General features: G+C 42.2%; 2 protein-coding genes across 6 annotated transcripts; both read right to left on the reverse strand.

Annotated features, from left to right (window-relative positions):
• Positions 1–3552: 3552 nt before the first annotated feature.
• Positions 3553–8096, reverse strand: lmod2a (leiomodin 2 (cardiac) a). Its single transcript, XM_056387586.1, has 3 exons — positions 7618–8096; positions 4799–6028; positions 3553–3604 (listed from the first exon to the last, which is right to left on the reverse strand). Exons 1-3 carry the CDS (start codon positions 7891–7893, stop codon positions 3584–3586), a joined length of 1527 nt encoding a protein of 508 aa, XP_056243561.1. The 5' UTR covers positions 7894–8096; the 3' UTR covers positions 3553–3583.
• A 3519-nt stretch (positions 8097–11615) lies between these two features.
• Positions 11616–18339, reverse strand: asb15a (ankyrin repeat and SOCS box containing 15a). Of its 5 annotated transcripts, none has more exons than XM_056386295.1 (11): positions 18270–18339; positions 16941–17084; positions 16801–16838; positions 16319–16454; positions 15860–15909; positions 15563–15721; positions 15225–15470; positions 14661–14832; positions 13543–14086; positions 12767–12920; positions 11616–12686 (listed from the first exon to the last, which is right to left on the reverse strand). In XM_056386295.1, the coding sequence occupies exons 2-11, from the start codon at positions 17042–17044 to the stop codon at positions 12529–12531; spliced, it is 1761 nt and encodes a 586-aa protein (XP_056242270.1). In that variant the 5' UTR covers positions 17045–17084; positions 18270–18339; the 3' UTR covers positions 11616–12528. The 5 variants fall into 5 exon arrangements, with proteins under 5 accessions (XP_056242270.1, XP_056242271.1, XP_056242272.1 ...); XM_056386296.1 differs by having other exon boundaries at positions 16941–17048; positions 18270–18337; XM_056386297.1 differs by lacking the exon at positions 15860–15909 and having other exon boundaries at positions 16323–16454.
• Positions 18340–18768: the final 429 nt, after the last annotated feature.

An 18768-nucleotide genomic window follows, 5' to 3' on the forward strand; every position in this document is an offset into this window, starting at 1 on the left:
TATCATCCTCTTCCGTCCTTCAGTTAACAAACTATAATTTTATGCAATGCGACTGTAAATGCCTCCTTATGGAGAATAATAGAAAAAATACAAATAAAGCAAATAATGAACCAAATGTGGCATTTGCAAGCAGCTTGTGGGTTTGCCGACGCCTGTGATCCTCCGTCTGTGAACGGTGCAAAGAAAAATAATCGACGCTCGTTTTAACTTGTTCGTCTTTAGAGTTTTTACCGTCCTCCAGCGTAGAGGCGTGATGCTGCATCGAGAAGCCGAGATACTGACATCGAACCTGTGAAAAGGGTTGGGGAGGGGTGGAAGGGTTGGGGGGGTGGGGGGGGGGGGGCAATGAGAAGACTAAATTGTATACTTAAATAAATGTTAATATTTACAGAGAAATTTGTCTCTTGGTGTTTGTTAAACTGATTCTTGACAGACTGAACTCATGAACTCATTGTTTGTACATGAAAACACACTGCAGCAAGAAACAGCAACGACATCCTCACAAGGTAATAAAAGGTTTTAATTTAATCCACAAAAGTATTTATTAACATGATCCATATGATTATTGATGATTGTGCAAACTAATATTGGGAATGTGACGGAGGATTGAGGCTGTTTTAGTCAGATCCATCAGCAAAAACTCAAAACGAGTTGATCACTTTCAGTCGGTGAATCCATCAGTTTCCTGCCTCTTGTTGCTTTAATTAAATTAATTATATCTTCAGGAGTTATTGTTATGTAATACTACATAAAATAATATATAATGATTGTAGGTCATATCCTCGCTACGTTCATATTTTGTCCGGTTTAATATGAAATGTGTATTACATTACTTTCTGTTTGTTAAAAAGGTCTTAAGAAGACCTCAGGTTACCTTTTTAAAGCTTTAAATTTTTTTCTTCCTCTGTTTTATTTTGAAGTCTTGATCCATAAGAAGATATATTTGTGGTTTTAAGAACCATAAACCATGTCAGTGTAGTTTAACATCTCTCTCAGGCTTCTCTCTGCAGCTCTAGTAACAACAGGTCGGTGAGCCAATCAGAAGAGAGGAGGCTCTGAGCCTCTCTTCTGATTGGCTGACTGTTTTCTGAGTGATCCAATAAAAAAATAAAGCAGATTTCAGGTAAAAACACTCAGAGAAACCAAATCCTGCAAGGTTTGGATGGTGGGTCCAGGTGGGCGGGGCTTGGTGACTGCTTTGTTGTGACATCACAAAGTTCCAGAAGTCCTGACGGCTGGTTTTAAGGCTCAGTTTCTGAATACAGGCTGTGTGCATTTCTCTGTGGACTGAGGCTTTGATACTTTCACAGTATTAATATAGAAGCTAGAGCTGATCTATAATCACACTACACATGGACACAGACCTTTAGACTGGAGGAACTTTAAGAAAACTCTGCAACAGTGTAGAAACAGATATTTACAGCAACGACAAAACCAGGTAGCCTTACTATGTGGAGGGTGGCAGGTAAGTTTCTGTCTAGAGGTCAGATTTAGGTTAAAACGTATTTTTTTTTGCGGTGTTTGAGTATTTGTTTTTAAGCCACACTAGCGTCTCGAGGATAAACTGCCATGTAATTGCATACAAATGTTCACGGTCCCCTGAGGGTGATGTTCCTCTGATCCCCCTGACTTCTGACTTTTCCTCCAGCACCACTGTGAGCGTTTTGAGTGAAATATCTCCACAGCTGTTAGATTGGTTAGATTGTCATGACTCAGCTACATACGTTCACGCTCCCCTGAGGTTGAATTCTGATCACTTCCTCCCGTTTCATCCAGTGCCATGCATCGTGAGCAGGATGAACAGATGGGACTTGTGTTACACTGAGTAACACAGTGAGTACGGTGTCAGTAACTCGACTCTGTCTCTCAGCACTGTGTAATGACAGGATTTTATTTCCCTCCAATTAAACATGAGTCGAGCGATCTAAGTGGCATTTTATTAAAGATGTGAAATGTTGTAATGAGGGGGGTCACTTAGTCACAGTAACCCCCCCCCACACACACACACACACACACACATCCCTGAGGGGGGAGCCCTTGTTTACTTTGAACAGCTGTAATAATGAACTTCAGTGAGTGTGTAAGTAACTGGATTAGAAACTGATTCATACACAGACATGGATCTGAAGCTCTGCTGCTCCTCTGCCAGATAAACTCTGTGTGTTTACTGTATTTACATCACACTGTAATTACATCGCAACATAGGAAATCTAACTAAATACAGCTGCTTTACTATTTTGTTTCCTCATTTTGCTTTGCAGACTTCAGACTGTGCTGTTGTTTGTAGACTACGGGACTGAACTTTCTCGATTTCAAGCTTTAAAGGCTTTAAATTTCATTTTATGTTGAAGTTGAGAGTTGAAGTGGCTGAGGCTGTAATGCTCGTGAACTTTTCTACTCTCTGATCATTTTCTTCAGCAGAGTAAAATATGTAAAGTTTGTCCTGAGGGTGGCGCTACAAGTTACCATGTTGTTACCTGAATCAAACAGGTGTATCCTCTGGAGAGTGGTCATTGAGGATGTTTGAGACTCAGCTTGTCGGACTCAGCTGCTATGGTTTTGTTTTTGTTAGCATGCTCATATGTTAACCTTAGCATGTTAGCCTGCTAACACCTGTACCGTGAGCAACATTTAGTAACATGTAGCACGTTAGCTTGTCAGTGTGATAACGTGATGATTTGTACAGCTCCTATATTTTATATATAACATTGACTTTTATTTAATGAGAACTCTTCATGTTGCTTTTTGCAAAACAAAACAAGACAATTCAAAAGCTGAGTTGGGAAGAAATCACCTGTCGTGTACAGTGTGAAGTGTCTGCATCTCTGTCCTGTATCAGTGTGTGTGTTGATGGACAGTAAGCAGCAGCTGCTTCAGTCTGATCATGTAGCAGCTCTGTGGGTTTGTAGTAGAGTAATCCCTCTGCGAGTGGCCTTTATTAGAGAACACAGTGAGCTGATCCTCCTCTATGAGCACAAAGATCTGTCACTATAAACATTTATATTCAAATTTGAATCATTTCGCTTGAATAATTGGATTTAAAATCTGAATCGCATAGTTAGAAATTATTTATAATATATTGATGATAATATCAGATTCATCGAGGCTTATAATTAAAGAAACTGCTGATTTAAACCGATTGTGATGTTGTTCCTGCCTTAAACTCATAAGAACAAGTGCACACAGCAGCCTTTTGTAGCAGAGCTAATTCAAATCATAATAAAAAAGTAGAATCATCTGCAAGACTTAAAAAACCTTATTCTGATCCTGAGCCAGAGGAAAAACTGAACAAGTGGGTAGAGAACCTTTCATGGGTTCAGTGTTAACGAACGTGAAGGCCGAGGCAGAACATAAACTTTTATTTCTCTACACATCAGTTTTCACAGTCGCTTTCACACGGTAACAAAACATAACAACAATAACTGAAACAGGGAGAAGTGCAGTCTGCTGCTTCACTGTGTGACGACTTAAACAACATCCTGTTAAAAAGTGACATTTGAGGTGAAATAAAAATCTTTAAATATTTCAATACAAAGTGAGAACAGTTCAGGTGTGACGAGTCGGGGGGGGGGGGGGGGGGGTTTCAGGTCTGTGACTGATCCACCTGCAACGACAAACATCACACACACGTTTATCAGCTGCAGCAGATTTAAAACTGGGTGGATGGAAGTTCAATTACTTTCCAAAACTTAAAAAAATTACATTTTATTTTTATTATTAAGACACCCAGCAAAAATGATTAGTTAGTCATCTCAAAAAACAAAATAATAATAATAATAAAATAGAATAGGTTATATCTTGGGTTGTAGGGCAGCAGATTTGAGTAAATCATGAAGCACAAAGGTTTAAATGTAAAAGAAATTGTTTTCTCAAGAAGATGATGATGATAAATATGTTGTTATCACAACAACAACAACAAAAAACAATATTCTGAGAAAACAAAGTAATAAAGTTTTGACGACAGGATAAATAAATATAAAATAAAAATACTTGCATCAACAGCCACTATCAGCTTCCACATAGAAGTGCCATCATTACAATCAATATTTAGTGTTGCTTAGGAACTGTGAAAACTATGCATCACTATTGGAAAGATTAAGTGAAAAGCCACGCCCACTACCATTCATTTCATCCATAATTTTATTTAATTTGATCTTATTTTAAAACTGTATTTATCAAGGGCAGGTTTGCTAAGAATGAACATCCTGCTCTTTTCTCACATTGTTCCCTAAACAATCTATAAAACTGAGTTTCCAGTTGAACTGTATGTACGCTGCATTGACTTACATTAATTCCCAGGAGACTTGCTGTTAATCGCTAAATGTCTCACCCCAACCATCACCCCTGAAACCCTGACCTTAAGTCTTAACCCCTAAAACTTAATGGTTCACAACGTGTGGGGGGGGGGGGGAGTCTCCGTGATCCAGCTGCATGAACAGAATCGTCCCCGCAATCTGACAAACAGAAGAACCCACTTAAAGACTGATGTTTACATAATGTTTAAGTTGAATACTTCTATATTGTTTTTTCAGCTCGTCTGCTCTCTTCCCAGCGGCTCCCGGACCAATCAGTCTTATCAAACAGCAGTGAAGAAGTCAAACTATTTATAACCTGACGGAGAGTTGAGGAATTCACGGAGCGACAGAAGCTGCCCTCTGATGACAGCAGGCTCTCGGCAGACGGGGGCTAATGGCTTTTGGAGGCTGAATTATGTCTGTGATGCTTCCACTCAAGCAAAACAAAATTCCTTCAAACCCTAATATAGATCAGTCAGTGACGGACTCACAGGAAGTCTTACCCTTTTTAAGGCCCTGATGCTGCTTCCGCGAATCGCCGCCATCAGGTCGTCACGGCTCGACCTCTGCGGCGGCGGCAGGTGGGCCGGTTCCTCTCGTTTCTTCTGCAGCGACGGTTTCAAGCCGTTCTTCAGGTCTTTGAGAATGTCAGCGCTCTCCTTCTCGTTGGCGCCGTTCTTCAGCTTCTTTGACCTCGGTTTCCTCTGGTTCGACTGACCCTTCGTGCTGTTTGAGCTTTCGTGCTGTTTGACCATTTCGGCGATCTTCCTCGTGGGCGGGTCATGGGATGGAGGAGGAGGAGGAGGAGGAGGATTTCTGTTCTGCTTTTCAACAATCTTAGAAGATTGCGGCGGCTTTTTTGAAGGTCTTTTTTCTGCAGTTGAAGCAGAAACTTGTCCCGACACCTCTGGAGGACTCTGTTCCTTCTTCTGTTGAAGCCTCCTCTGTCGCTGTTGGTCCTGGTTGCGTGTCAGGATGCCGGTCGCCGTCATCCTGGGGCCCGGGAGGTCGAACTGGTAGCCGAGCTTGAGCAGAGTGGTGTTCTCCCTCAGCAGCTGGACCATCTCCATCTCCACCTTACCCCCGCAGATGTGCCTCTGGTTGTGGAAGCGAAGCTCCACCAGCGTCCTGTTGTGCTGCAGCGCCGCCAGCAGAGCCAGGATGCCTTGACCCGACACGAAGTTGGACTCGATGTTCAGGTTTCTGATGGAGCAGTTTTCACGGAGCATCTTGGAGATGGCAAAGGCGACCCGGTCATCGGCGTGGGTGTTAGCGAGACTGAACATGTGCACGTGAGTGTTTGTGCACAGGGCCTCGGCAAAACGAAGCAAGGTCTCCTGGGAGATGTCTTCGATGTTGTTGAGGTTGACTTCGTTCATGGCGGGATCGTCACCCAGAATCTGCTCCAGAGCTGTGTCGATGATGATGGGGTTGCCGCTCGCTCGGTCAGAGGTCGTGTTCAGGTTTTGGTCTGTGGTTTCAGTCCTCCTCAGTTCACTCCTCGAGCCTTTTGAGACGCCGTTCCTCTGGGGACATTTACTCCTGATCGGCGCTTCCTTTTTACACTCGTCTTTCTTTTCTGCCTCGTTTACCTTTGCGTCGTTTTTCCCAGAAACACTCTGCGCTTTCTTCTCCTTATTTGAAACCTTCTTCCTGTCACTGCCCAGAGTCTTGCCGGTGTTGCTGCCGCTCGCTGACACTCGTTCCTCCCTGCTCTTATCTGGCCGCCCTTCCTGCAGACGATAACAGGACAGAAAATGAGGTCGAACCCTGACATTCTGCAGCCCCAGGGCTTTTAATTAAGAACCCTCTCCAGCGCTGGCAGCCGCTCATTAAAGCTGGCATTTCTCAGACAGGCTATATTTTTAGACTGTTTTTTCCAGTGACACGTTTAAATAAAATGGACACACGTGACACTTTCTACATCATTATACATAATAAAGTTTCATTCTCTCGTTGGACTCAAAGTAAAAAGCTTCATATCAAAACCACACACAACATGGGAGGAAATATCCCGATTTTTAGTCCATCGTATGGGTCACGTTCTTGGATCCTACATTTCTCAAAATGCAATTGGACCTTGACTGCTTGGTTAAAAAAAACATGTCTCTTTTACACCTCCAGTTTGTGAGGAACTCTTAACCCTGACAGGATCACTATGCTCATTATCCTCTGGAGTCTTCAGCAGACATATATATATATATATATATATATATATATATATATATATATATATATATATATATATATATATATATATACACACAACTGTTGTTACAAGCGGAGTAGTGCTAATGTGATGAGTCAACTGATCTTAAAGTGGAAAATTGTTGGAGTGGTCCTTTAATCCTAAACTGAAACTGAATCTTTTTTCTGATTTTAATTTTAAAGAATAAGTTGTGAGGGTGTTGATGCGGAGTCTTACTTTGACAGCGTGAGACAGTTTAGTCGCGTCACTCAGATCTATTCATTCTGCATGTTGTCTTTATTACAGTCTATCTGCTGTTTGCTGCTGGTCATGTTCTGCACAGTTTGATTTACTGGAGCTTGTTTGAAGAAAACCAGAACTGAACCTGACGGTAAATGAGCTGTGAACCAAAACTACAAAATAAAAAAAGCTAAAAAGCTTCGTACAACTTCAGGGTTGTTAATAATTCCACCCATTTCAGATTACATGTTGCTGTTTAATTGTTAATGTGAAACTTAATAGTGCAGCTTTAAACATTCTTGTCACTTGAAGTTAACAGAATTTCTGACCATAGGTTTTCTTTAATGCGACTTTAACTATTTAGTTTTTTAATTTTCTCTTGAAACCCGTTTACAGAGACTTGAAACTTGCTACTGTAAAGAGATAATCAATCACAGTCGATATTTGATCAAGTGTTATTCTGTCAAAGTTAATTATCGTGTGCTGATGCAGAGACAAGCAGAAAAAAACTCTCTTTGCTGCTGTAACATCCATGAACTGGATGTTACAGCAGCAGAGAAGCTTAACAGAGAAGACAACAAAAACAAAAACAACAACAACAACAACAACAAATCATCAACAAAAACATGGATGTTGTAAAAAGATCATTTTGTTTTAGTCTTTTCTTGCATTAAAAATGTTGCACATCAGCAGCTAACTGTAAAATCTGCATGAAAGGCACCAAAAAGTTTCCTAAAACTCCACTCAAATGTATTTCCTCAAGACGATAACAAAAAACTGAAAATCATTCATCAAAAAAACTGATGGATGATTTCACAGATTTTCAGCAGAGATGTTGTGATTAATTGTCTCTTGGTAATTAAAAAAAACTCAGGTACTGATTTTTGTTCTTACCTGTACAACGTTGGACTCCACCTTCTCGTCCTCCTGCAGCTTCTTGTTCTCCTCCTCCCAGTACTTCAGCAGAGCGTCCCTGTCAAAGTTCCCCGTCGGGGTTTTGGCGGTCTGGTCTTTCTGCCTCAGGCCGATGGGGACGTTGTTGTCGGGGTCGAGGTCGGCCAGCTCTCTCTCCAGCTCCTGGAGCTCCTCTGAGGACAGCGTGGCCAACAGCTCGTCTTCGTCCACCTCCTCGTACTTCTTCAGCTCCCTGCCGTACCCCAAGGTACTCATGGTTCAGTGCTGGTTTCCGGACTCCCCAAAACGCTTTTAAATCTCTAACTTCAACTCTTTTCTTTGCACTTTTACTCCTCGGATACTTGATTAAATCTTCCTTAAGTTGTTCTCTCTCTCCTGCTTTGCTTCACTGGCTTGTCCTCCATCAGATTCCCTCAGATCAGGGATGCTGTGGGTGTCTGGTGACTCCTTGTTCATCTACTGTGTCCCAGCTGCCAGAGGATCCTGACGGGGAGAAGGGGGAGGGCCGCCATGCCTGTGATGGTCCTGTCTTTTTTTAGGGTGTTGGGTGTTGGTGGTGTGGTGGGGGGGGGGTCAATGAGATAGGTTTACTGCAGGAATGTGAGCCCTCTGAGTGGCCTGCACTGAGAGCTCATCAGCGACTCGTGCCTCGAAAGAAAAGAAGGGAACAAAACTCTGCTGGGAGACATTGGAGATGAAGCACAGCGGCGTTATGTAACGTGTCAGGACACAGAAACACGCCGTGGTTGTGGTGTTGTCGGGGAAACACTTGTTCCCCCCCGAGGATGATGGGATTATGTACAGTGCAGCTCCGGCTGGCAGCGGGGGAGGACTGATGGTGGACGCTGATGTTTACACCAGAACACAACAACATCAAGTCAGGACAGACTGACCTGTAAGACTGTAGAATAAAAACCTGCAACTTTCTCATGGACATTTTCATCTCCAGAGTTTCTCATGTCAAGTTCAAAACTGAATGTCATGTCAAACAAGAAAGATTAACTACAGCGATAAAAGAAACTCTCCCGGTGCCAATCAGATAAAAGCAGTAACTGCTCTGGAGCTTCTAATCATCGTCTTCATCAGCAGTGGCTGGTTTGTTGTGTGGTTGCCAAGACAACCATCAACATGCATCCGTCCCTGAGCGTGTTTAACAAGCTGTATCATGTTACATGTCTCATCCTAAATATGCTGTAAATTTGACCTTTGACCTGGATTACTGCTGATGAGCATCAGTCATCCAGCTGCAGAACAAAGGACCAAAGTGGTGATTGCTGCGTGTTTTAACCACAGACTGTCAATAAAGATGGAAGTAGCCTCCGCTCAGAGTGAGCTGCTTTACCGTCGCCATCTTGGCAGTTTCTGATTCCGAACCTAACTCTCGGTTAATCGGAAAATGGATAAAGAGGTGGAGCAGAGACTTTAATACATGCCATTTTGTGGCAAGCATACACTCACCCACCTGTCACTCAAAGCAGCCACGCCCTCAATTATGTGGAACTTTAAGGCAGAGCCAATCAGAAGAGAGGAGGCTCTGAGCCTCTCTTCTGACTGTTTTCTGAGTGATCCAATAAAAATACAGCAGATTTCAGGTAAAAACACTCAGAGAAACCAAATCCTGCAAGGTTTGGATGGTGGGGCCAGGTGGGCGGGGCTTGGTGACTGCTTTGTTGTGACATCACAAAGTTACAGAAGTCCTGACGGCTGGTTTTAAGGCTCAGTTTCTGAATACAGGCTGTGTGCATTTCTCTGTGGACAGAGGCTTTGATACTTTCACAGTATTAATATAGAAGCTAGAGCTGATCTATAATCACACTACACATGGACACAGACCTTTTTACTATACGGGACCTTTAAGATACAAATTTGTACCATTGACCAGCTGCAAACCCTCTCGCCAGTGTTTACCTTTGAGGGAACAGAGAGTCCAAAATGGAGGGAGCTCTCTTATAAGCTGTGTGGTACCATGGACAGTTTATATTGTAATAAACTGTTCCATAAAAGAGACAACTGCACATCTTGTGTAAATAAACTTGAATAAACAGTGTTAGCTTGTTGTCTGGCTTGTTACTCAACCAGCGAGGCCTGCAGTCAGTCAGTACTACACCAAGTTTCCAGCACCTCTTTCTTTGCAACGATGCACAGATGAATCTTGCTGTGTGACTTTCAGAGTCTAAACAGGAGCTTAAGTTGGGAGCAACTTGAAAGCTCAGACCTCCACTATGGAAGCAGGTATTAAAGCCGACAACAAGGGCGTAGATGGTCGTTATCTCTCCGCTCTGGTGCTTTTTATTGGCAGGATTGTATCATGTGTGATGTGCATCGCTGCCCTCTTCTGTTCATCTCTTTATTTAAAGTTACTTTCTACGTATTGTGGGTTATTCCTGATGCCAGCAGCGGTGCTGTCAGCATCTATTTATAAGAACGTGTTCTCATTTTGCAGCTAACTTTATCCGACATGCTGATATGAGCGTGTTCTTCGTGGACTTCATCAGAGAATACCAGCTGCTGCCAGACGTAAATAATAAAGTGATCTGCCATTGTTGGTGCTGCGTGTTGTCATGCAGCTGTTCCTATTAATCTGGGTTACTGCAGGTGAGAACCAGAGAGAGTCCACCTCAGAGATAAACGCTGTGTTTCAGGAGAGCTGAACTTCACCTTGAGTGTGTCTGTGTTGTTTTAAAGTTAATCATCCTAAAGATAACACTGCATGTTAAAGGGCCTTTAATTAACGGCGCTTGCAATTATGATGCGACAGCTGGTGGAGGTGTAGATGTCGAGCACCAGATAGTGATAGTGTCAGTTGAACATATTTATATTTTTATAATAAGGAAACTGAAAGAAGCTGAAGATAAAGTCTGATTCAGTGTCACTGATTTAACAAAAGAGAGAGATGACACCTGAGATGTGTAACGTACTCCTGGTTTTATTGTCTCCCTTTAATCTGTAGGTGCTCTGCTTTGTTTTAACACATTAACACACCTGCTGCGGTTGCGGCCGCCTCAGATCTGACCCGATTTCCAGCTGGATGTGTAAACAGTCTTGGAGGTCGTTCAAAACAATGTGACCTCCCTCTGTTATCAGGTTCGCAGGTGACCTGCCAGAATGCAGAGCCGTGTTGTTGTTGTAGTTATTTCTGCAGGTCAGGAGGTTAAATTTAGAGTCTGTCATCAGGAGGACGCGGGTCACACTTTCTCTGCGTGTTCGCTGTCTCTCTGTGTTGTGTTATGAAAATGAGCAGCTGCAGTTCCCCCAGCGGCCACTAGATGGGGAGAACAGACTCAACTTCTCATGAGAAAGGCAGCAACTTGATTCAGACTGACATTCCCATATATCGAATGGATTGCCATGAAATGTGGAGCGGACATTCTTGTTCCTCAGAGGATGAATTCCAGTGACTCTGATGATTCTCTGATATTTTTCTCTAGTGCCACCAGCAGGTCAAAGTTTAAACTTATTCAGTGAAATATCTCCACATCTAAAACATGAACAGGCACGACATCTGGTGCTGACGTTCATGGGTCCCACTAAACATATTGTAATTACATAAAACACAGAACAAACATATTTACAACTGTTAGAAATGTGAGAGTAGAAACTTATTCTTAATACTGATAACGTCATAAATTCTCAGACATTAGTGAGGACATGACTTTGGCTTTTATTTTATTTCTAATTTCTCCTGTTTTACTCGTATATTTTCAAAAGAAACTTCCCAGTTTTCTTTATCTTGGTAAATTCAGCATAACAATAATAATAATAATAATAATAATAATACTTCCTGCAGATGTTTCACATTAAAAGTCTACCAGGAACTGGATGGATTATGCCCTTTAGCCACTGAAAGGCTTTTAATGTGAAACATCTTTGCAGAAAGTGAGTTTTACTGACAGTAAATCAAAAGTGCTCGAAAATAAAATGGCAAAGTAGCGGAGACTGGAATTAATTACCGTTGAGTAGTTCTTCAGACGTGAGCGTTATTTCAATTTCGGCTTTTATTTGAGAATTTACAGTATATACATTTCCTGCTTTGGGTCATGTAATGGTCTGAACTTCACCTGGTCTGGTAGATTTCCTGAGTCACCTGACGCAGTGATGAAGTGACAATTATCAATGACTAACTGCAGATATTTTCTGGTTATTTTGTGCAACAGTCGGGACAATGATAATCTTAGTTAATGCCCCTTTGAAACAATGTTAAACAAAAATCATTTACAGTCATACAGTACGAATCAGGGCTTGTATTTATCAAACTGCTTGGACGTAATTCAATGATGAAAAGTAAAAATTCAAAGATGATTGCAGTGCAAAAACAGAGGCGAACACACTTTCATGTTTTCATGTGACACATTAGCTGAAGCAATAAGTACTAAAATTAATGTTTGAATTAACAAACTAATTAATGAACATTTGACACAGTGTTACTCCACTTTTTTCCCCACATAATTTTTTTTTTCTGTAAATATATTATATTTTTGCTACTTTCACATATTAATAATTAAATACAAAGGATTTCATGCAAATATAATATCTATTTACTTAACATACTTTTTTTTCTTATGACATACAGTATATACTGCATACTAATTGTCATGAGAAAGTGTTTTAGAGGTTAGTACATAAATTATCAACACAACCAAACAACAACATGATGTCCTGACTCCTCGAACGTCACTGCCACTGAAACTTTACGAACAGAAAACAAAATGTCTTTAATACTGTTTTGTTGTAGTTGTTGGAGTGTAGAAATGTGTGTTATTGCTCACACTTTTTCTTCAGTGTATCTTTTAAAAGTTTGATAAATACAGGCCCCGTTACATAAACCACAAAAGTAAAAAAATCAAAGTTGCTAATGTTTAAGACGCAGTTGATCGGAGGGAACCCGTCCCCTCAGTCCTCCCTGCAGATGATTTTGGAGTACAGGTCGTTGTCTTTGAACAGCAGGTAGTCCTTCAGCCTGTTGGGCAGGTGGACGGACATGAGGCCGCTGCAGCTCAGGTGTTTCCGGATCACCACTCTGCTCAGGTGAGCCAGAGAGCGAGGGTTGCCTGGAACCACAGAGAACAGTGGTTTGTACCAAAGTGACACCAAGCATGTCTCCATGTTATTAACCACAGAGCGAACTCACGTGTGGTCCTGTGGATGTGAGGCCACTCTTTGTGTTTCTCCAGGATCTTGGTCAGTTTGCCGCAGAGAGACACCTGACCAACGTACTCCAGGAGGATCGGCACGACTCGGCCCACCAGGTTCACCATCCAGGAGACGCTGACGAAGTCACAAAACTGGACAACAGAGGAGATTCGTGTGACACAGACAGGTAGCTAACACCTTTACGTTGAACTTCCACACTCAAATTACTGTTAAATTATTGTAGCTGTAATGAACTGCAGCCTCTAGCGGTCACCAGCTGGACTTTGGACTTGATTATCATTCATTCATATATTTTCATCATATATCTGCTTATTATTTTAAAATGAAAAATCACAATTTCCCAGATCTGAAAGTGTTTTTACATATCATGCTTTGTCTGACCAACAATTCAAAGATATTTAAAAAGACAAAGGAAAGTTGCAAATCCTCGTTTTTAAGAAGCTGGAACCAACAAAATGTTGTTTATTTTTGTTTGATAAATGACTCAAAATACTTGTAGATCTTCTGCCGCCAAAACCAATGTCAAACAACATCCACCAGGCTTAAGAGAAAAAAAATGAAAATCATAGTAAACAATCTGGATCTGTGCCAAAATGTAATCAGTTCGTCGTTGGCCCACGACCCGTCCCTCCGCCAAGTTTGGTGCAAATTGGTTCAATACTTTTTGCGTAATCCTTCTGACAAATCAACAAACAAACCAGGTTTCATGCTGTGAAACTTACTAATTACTTCTTTGGTAAGAAAAGAACTCACAGTGACTTTGTCCTCCTGATGCTGTGAGTATTCAGACTCGCTCAGCTCGTCCCAGTCGTCGTCATGGTCACAACAGAAACACTTTTCGGCATTGTAGCCGTTGTTGAGCAGCAGCCTCATCATCACCTCGTCCTTCAGGCAGTACTGCAGCGCTGTGGGAAACACTGTGTCGTTCACCACCGTGAAGTAACAGTTCACGTCAGCTCTGGCCGCCAGCAGCAGCTTCACGATCTCGTAGCGTCCTGACCGAACCGCCACCAGGAGGCAGCACAGCGGGTCCAGGTCGGGTTTGGCTCCCGCCTTCAGCAGTATCTCGGTACAGGTCGCGTCCCCATTGGAGACAGCGAAGTACAGCGGGCTTCTCCTCATGTCTCCGTAGTTGTCAGAGATGTGAGGGGCTAACAGCGCGTTCACGTCGAAGCCTTTCTGCAGCAGGAGCTCCAGGCAGTGAGCGTGGCCCCCGTCAGCAGCTGAGTGGACGGGGCTGTGGCCGGACAGCCTCAGAGCCCGCCGAGTGGTGATCGGGATCAAGATCCTCAACGCTCTGATGGAGAAAAAGATTATTCTAGAAAAAGTGCAAAACATCTGAAACTAATGTACATGAAAACTGGAGAGCCTGAACATTTCACAAAATATTACCTTCCTTGGAGGCGAGGCTATAGATCACTCTCTGAACGGACAGATTCACTCCCAAAGTACTGATAAAAACGATTTGTTTGACTATCAATGGGATTGATAGCAAAATAAAAAAGGTATTGCCCTCCACTTCTGTCTGTCCAACAACACTTTCCAGACAAAAAGTTTCCAGAACTATGGAACCAAGGGATTTAAACTCAGGGACTCACCTGGGATCTGAAATCTGAGGAACCCTAAAGGTTGCTTTGTTCTTCCTGTGGCTTGATGTTTGAGTTGGATGTGTTAAATAAGGAGACTGAAACCTCCAGAACACCACAGTGTGTTAGATGGTTATTTGTTTCTACCTTATTAAGTAACGTTTCAGCAAGTAAAGCCTCGTTGTGTTGTTCATTCCCGAGTTTTTCGGCCCCTCTTCTTCGAACTAGTCCCAAAGCCGACAACAAGCCACCGCGTTAACGGGTGTGTAACATTGACGTACTCACAGGTAGTGTCCTTCGTACGCCGCTCGGTGGATGGGCAGCTGGGAGCTCAGGTTGTGGATGTTGGGGTTTGCTCCGTGCTGCAGCAGGATGTTGACACAGTCTGGATTCCCTGAACCCGCGGCATCATACAGGACGCTGTCGCCATTCGGCGCCTGAGCGTTTACGTCAGCACCTTCATGTGAAAGCAGAATAATTTGTAAATAAATTGGACCTTTCATCCGTTGCTTAAGTTGCTGTGTTATCTTAAATAAAGTTGGAGAAAGGCTGCAGAAGAAATCTTTCGCTAAATCCGAAAGAAATGACCAACTCAGATGAACCATGAAGGATGTGATGCCAAGATCATGGCACATTCAAGACCTGATGGCCAGAAATGTCCTGATATTAAATCATAATCAATTATTTTGATAAGTGATGATAAGAGATTTGATCCATTGATAGCATAAAGATAGTGATTAGTGCAGCTTTAAACATAGCTGGTTTAATTAATAGTGTGTTTTCAACCCAGAACAATGGAACAATAAAAGAGATGTGAAATGGAAGGGTTGTGTGGTATTAGTGGTTCACCATGTTTAATGAGGAGCTCCAGGACTTCAGCGTGGCTATATTCTGCAGCAATGCCCAGAGGAGTCACTCCGTGCTGGTCAGTCTCCAAAACCTGACCTCCGTTCTGCAGCAGGAGCTCCACGACGTGGACGCATCCGGCCCTGGAGGCCTCGTGCATGGCCGTCCACTTCTTCAGGCACACCTGCTCCACCCGAGCTCCTCCAGCTATCAGACAGGAAGCCGTCTGAAGAGATCCGGCTCTGACCGCTGCAGGGAGGACACGAGAGGAGGAGGGACTGACGGTGAGGACGGACAAAACTTGTCTCGGGGCATCGCTACATGTCAGACGGCGTCCTGACCTAAAAGCAGAGGAGACTCGTTCTTGCTGTTGGTGGTGTGAGGAGAAGCTCCGTGGTCCAGCAGCATCTTCACATTTTCCACCAAACTGGCTTTCACTGCTAAAGTCAGGAAGGTCTCACCCTCCAGAGTCTTTTCCTCCAGAGTCAAACGGAAAGACGCTGAAACACAAGTTACACTTTATTTCACTGAATTCAGCTCGAAAATCAACTTCTGCAGCAGCACATACTGACTCATGGGATCATCTGCTAACACCAGCTGTTTAAAGCCTGATGGAAGAAGCTGAACAAACATCATACACTGTATTAACTGTTCTGCATTCATCCTCTCATTTGGAGCATCCTGTTGACTGGAAGACAAAACAGCAAAAACACAAAAATAAGATAAAAACAGAATCATCTTTATTAAAATTGTAAAAATTCCAGATTTAATACTTCAAATATCAAATATTTTCACATTTTTAGTATGAATTGATTGTAATGAATTAAATTAGAATCATTTATGTTATAATTTAAGACATTATCAGTGTTAAAAATGTAATATTTCATACATATATTGTCTTATATCTGTAAAAGTGAAGTGATATAAAAAGATCTTTGTACAGCAGCTTATATATTTAACGAATCTTTAAAAATAAATGTTAATGTAGTGTATATTGGATTTTGATAATTAATTAAAAAAAGCAACAACAACCAGTAAGAATCTCATTGTGCTGCCATCTAGTTTAATCATGTGAAGTAAAAGTTTGGACCTCTTACCCACCGTACAGCACCGTCTCCAGGACCGAGGCCAGAGGTTGCACCGCCGCCCTGTGCAGAGGATACCGGCCTCGCTCATCCACCGCACTGAAGGCTGCTGGGAAATCACAGAGCTCCTGCAGCGCCAACATGTCGCCTGCAGAGACAGTTTCAGGTCAGGAGTTTATCCTGTTTCTGAAAAGTAGGACCACATTTCCCATCAGCCACGGCGCCTCCTGAACTTTGTGTGTTCAGGGATGAATCCCGTTAACAGAGCACCAGCAGCAGTTTGATTTAAAGTCACCAGTGAAGATCAGCACCTTCTTCCTGTTTTGTGCCCAAACTTGGACTCAGATATGTTTGTGTTGTGTAAGTGTCTCCGCCGGTCTCATTACCTGAGCACAGAGAAGCATCATCTCTCACAAAGTGACAGATATTAATGAATATCTTTGAATATCTTTGCAGTTGTGATGTAAAAAAAAACAACTGTATGTGACCTTCACCTCGTTCAATGGCGTCCACAAGCTTCAGAGCTTCACTCCTAAACATACAAACGAGAAGATGATGGTACATTTTTAGAAAAAACGCATCATGTGATCAAGGTTTTGAGGATCTGGACGGTGACGCTGGTTCATGCTCGTACCTCCCTGATCCCGACAGGTGTTCCCTCTGACACGACTCCTGAATGATCATCTGAACGTCGCAGTCCAGGAGCTCGTCTTCATCCAGGTCGTCGGCTGCATCCATCCCTCTGACGTCACACAGGTGCAGTCACACAAAGCCACGACTTCAGTTCAGCAACAGCACAAGTCATAACATTAACTTCTGCTAAAAATAACCCTGATCTTTATACTCAAACTAAAAGAAATAATCTGTTACCTGCTAAATTAACAGTTAAGAGACATGTTTGTCTGTAGATGCAAAGGTTCTGTGTTGATCTTGGTTCCACTGTTATAAAGTTTTACTTAAGTAAAAGTACAAAATGTTATATGTTATAATGAAAATGTTACTTGAGTAAAAATAGTATAGTCAGGAAAATCTACTTAAAGTACTAAAAGGTTCCCAACGCAGACAAGTGTCCTCTTTGACTATTATAATATTATATATTAAATCATTAGATTGTTATTACTCGTGTGTTAATGTGGAAGCAGCATTTTAATGTTGCAGCTTTATTGAAAGTAATTTTAACTACTCTATATTGGACTACAACTAATGATATTAATGTTTTCATTATGGATATCTTAATAAAACGAGAACAATCTAATTCACTATAAATCCATCCATAAGTAACACGATGACAGAATCTGAAACTATTTTACATGAATTTCCCTGAGAGGATAGATAAAGTCTGTCAATCTGTTTTGTTCATGGGTTTCAAACACTCTGTAATAAAACATCTGAAAGCAAAACTCCTATCAGACGGGGTCCGTGGTCTAATCTGTGTCGGTTTAGGGGAACGTCCTTGACTTGAAGTTTGAGAACCTCTGGTTTTATCTATAGCTAAGTTTAGTAACTGCAGCTTTTATCCAGGTGTAGTTGGGTGGAAGTATTAAGTATTTCCCTCTGAAATGTTGTGAAGAAATAGAATAGAAAGTAGCAGAAAATGGAAAATGCTCAAGTAAAGTACAAATACCTCAGACTTGTACTTCAGTGCTGCAGTGAACGAATTCTCCACCACTGACTGTTGGGAACGTTAACATTTAGGAATGAAGTGGGTCAGCAGCTGTCAGAGTAAACCGAGAGGCCGAGACTAAAACCACCTCCTTTCTCTTTCCTGAGCTCAAACTTTTTTCTTTTTTTGTTTTGTTATCAGCTCTACTTTCAGGACACTTTGACCCCTGACCTCGTTACTGTCGATCAGATATAACACGGGCAGCAGCTACACAGTCTTTGACTTTTAACATCACTCTGTTGAGGAGAATCTGAAAAATACACCTGTAACGTTATAAAGCCTAAATTTCATTTTTCTCACCTGGTAAATGTTGAATTCGCAGGACGAAGCAGCAGCAGCAGCAGCTCAGTGTTTGTGTCGTGGCTCAGCTGCCCCCCCCACACACACACACACACACACACACTCCCCCTCTCAGGGCCCACCCCTACTTACACACAAACACACACACACTCCACCATGCTATTTATAGGTGTCACCTGTTCCCGTGTATTTAACATGCAGGCCGCTCCACTGCACTTAATGGAGTGTAAAGTCACTCTGCACATTCTCCAGCGCTAATGACAAACAATAATGAGCCGGCCGCTCGTATGAATATTTATCACGTCATTAAGATTCATCAGACGAAAACACGGAGATCCGGCCACGTGCTGTCAGACGACAAATCGATGATGAACCTGCTGAAGAAGAGAGTGAAGTGACTGGTGGCAGATTTACAGCTCTGACCTTTGACCTCTTCATTAGCATTTTGAGGGGTTTTTGAGAGCGTTGAACATGCGCCTCAAAATGAAGGGAATAAGTA

Source organism: Seriola aureovittata, chromosome 10, assembly GCF_021018895.1.
Source record: "Seriola aureovittata isolate HTS-2021-v1 ecotype China chromosome 10, ASM2101889v1, whole genome shotgun sequence".
NCBI lineage: Eukaryota > Metazoa > Chordata > Actinopteri > Carangiformes > Carangidae > Seriola > Seriola aureovittata.

Excerpts from the sequence above, each read along its gene's own strand:
- lmod2a (XM_056387586.1), bottom strand. The coding sequence starts at position 7,893 with ATGAGTACCTTGGGGTACGGCAGGGAGCTGAAGAAGTACGAGGAGGTG. Across the intron at positions 6,029-7,617 it reads TGGAGTCCAACGTTGTACAG|GAAGGGCGGCCAGATAAGAG; the intron begins GTAAGAACAAAA and ends TATCGTCTGCAG. Across the intron at positions 3,605-4,798 it reads GCATCAGGGCCTTAAAAAGG|GTGGATCAGTCACAGACCTG; the intron begins GTAAGACTTCCT and ends TTGTCGTTGCAG.
- asb15a (XM_056386295.1), bottom strand. The coding sequence starts at position 17,044 with ATGGATGCAGCCGACGACCTGGATGAAGACGAGCTCCTGGACTGCGAC. Across the intron at positions 16,839-16,940 it reads CACCTGTCGGGATCAGGGAG|GAGTGAAGCTCTGAAGCTTG; the intron begins GTACGAGCATGA and ends TTGTATGTTTAG. Across the intron at positions 15,722-15,859 it reads TGCAGAACAGTTAATACAGT|CGTCTTTCCGTTTGACTCTG; the intron begins GTATGATGTTTG and ends CTTGTGTTTCAG.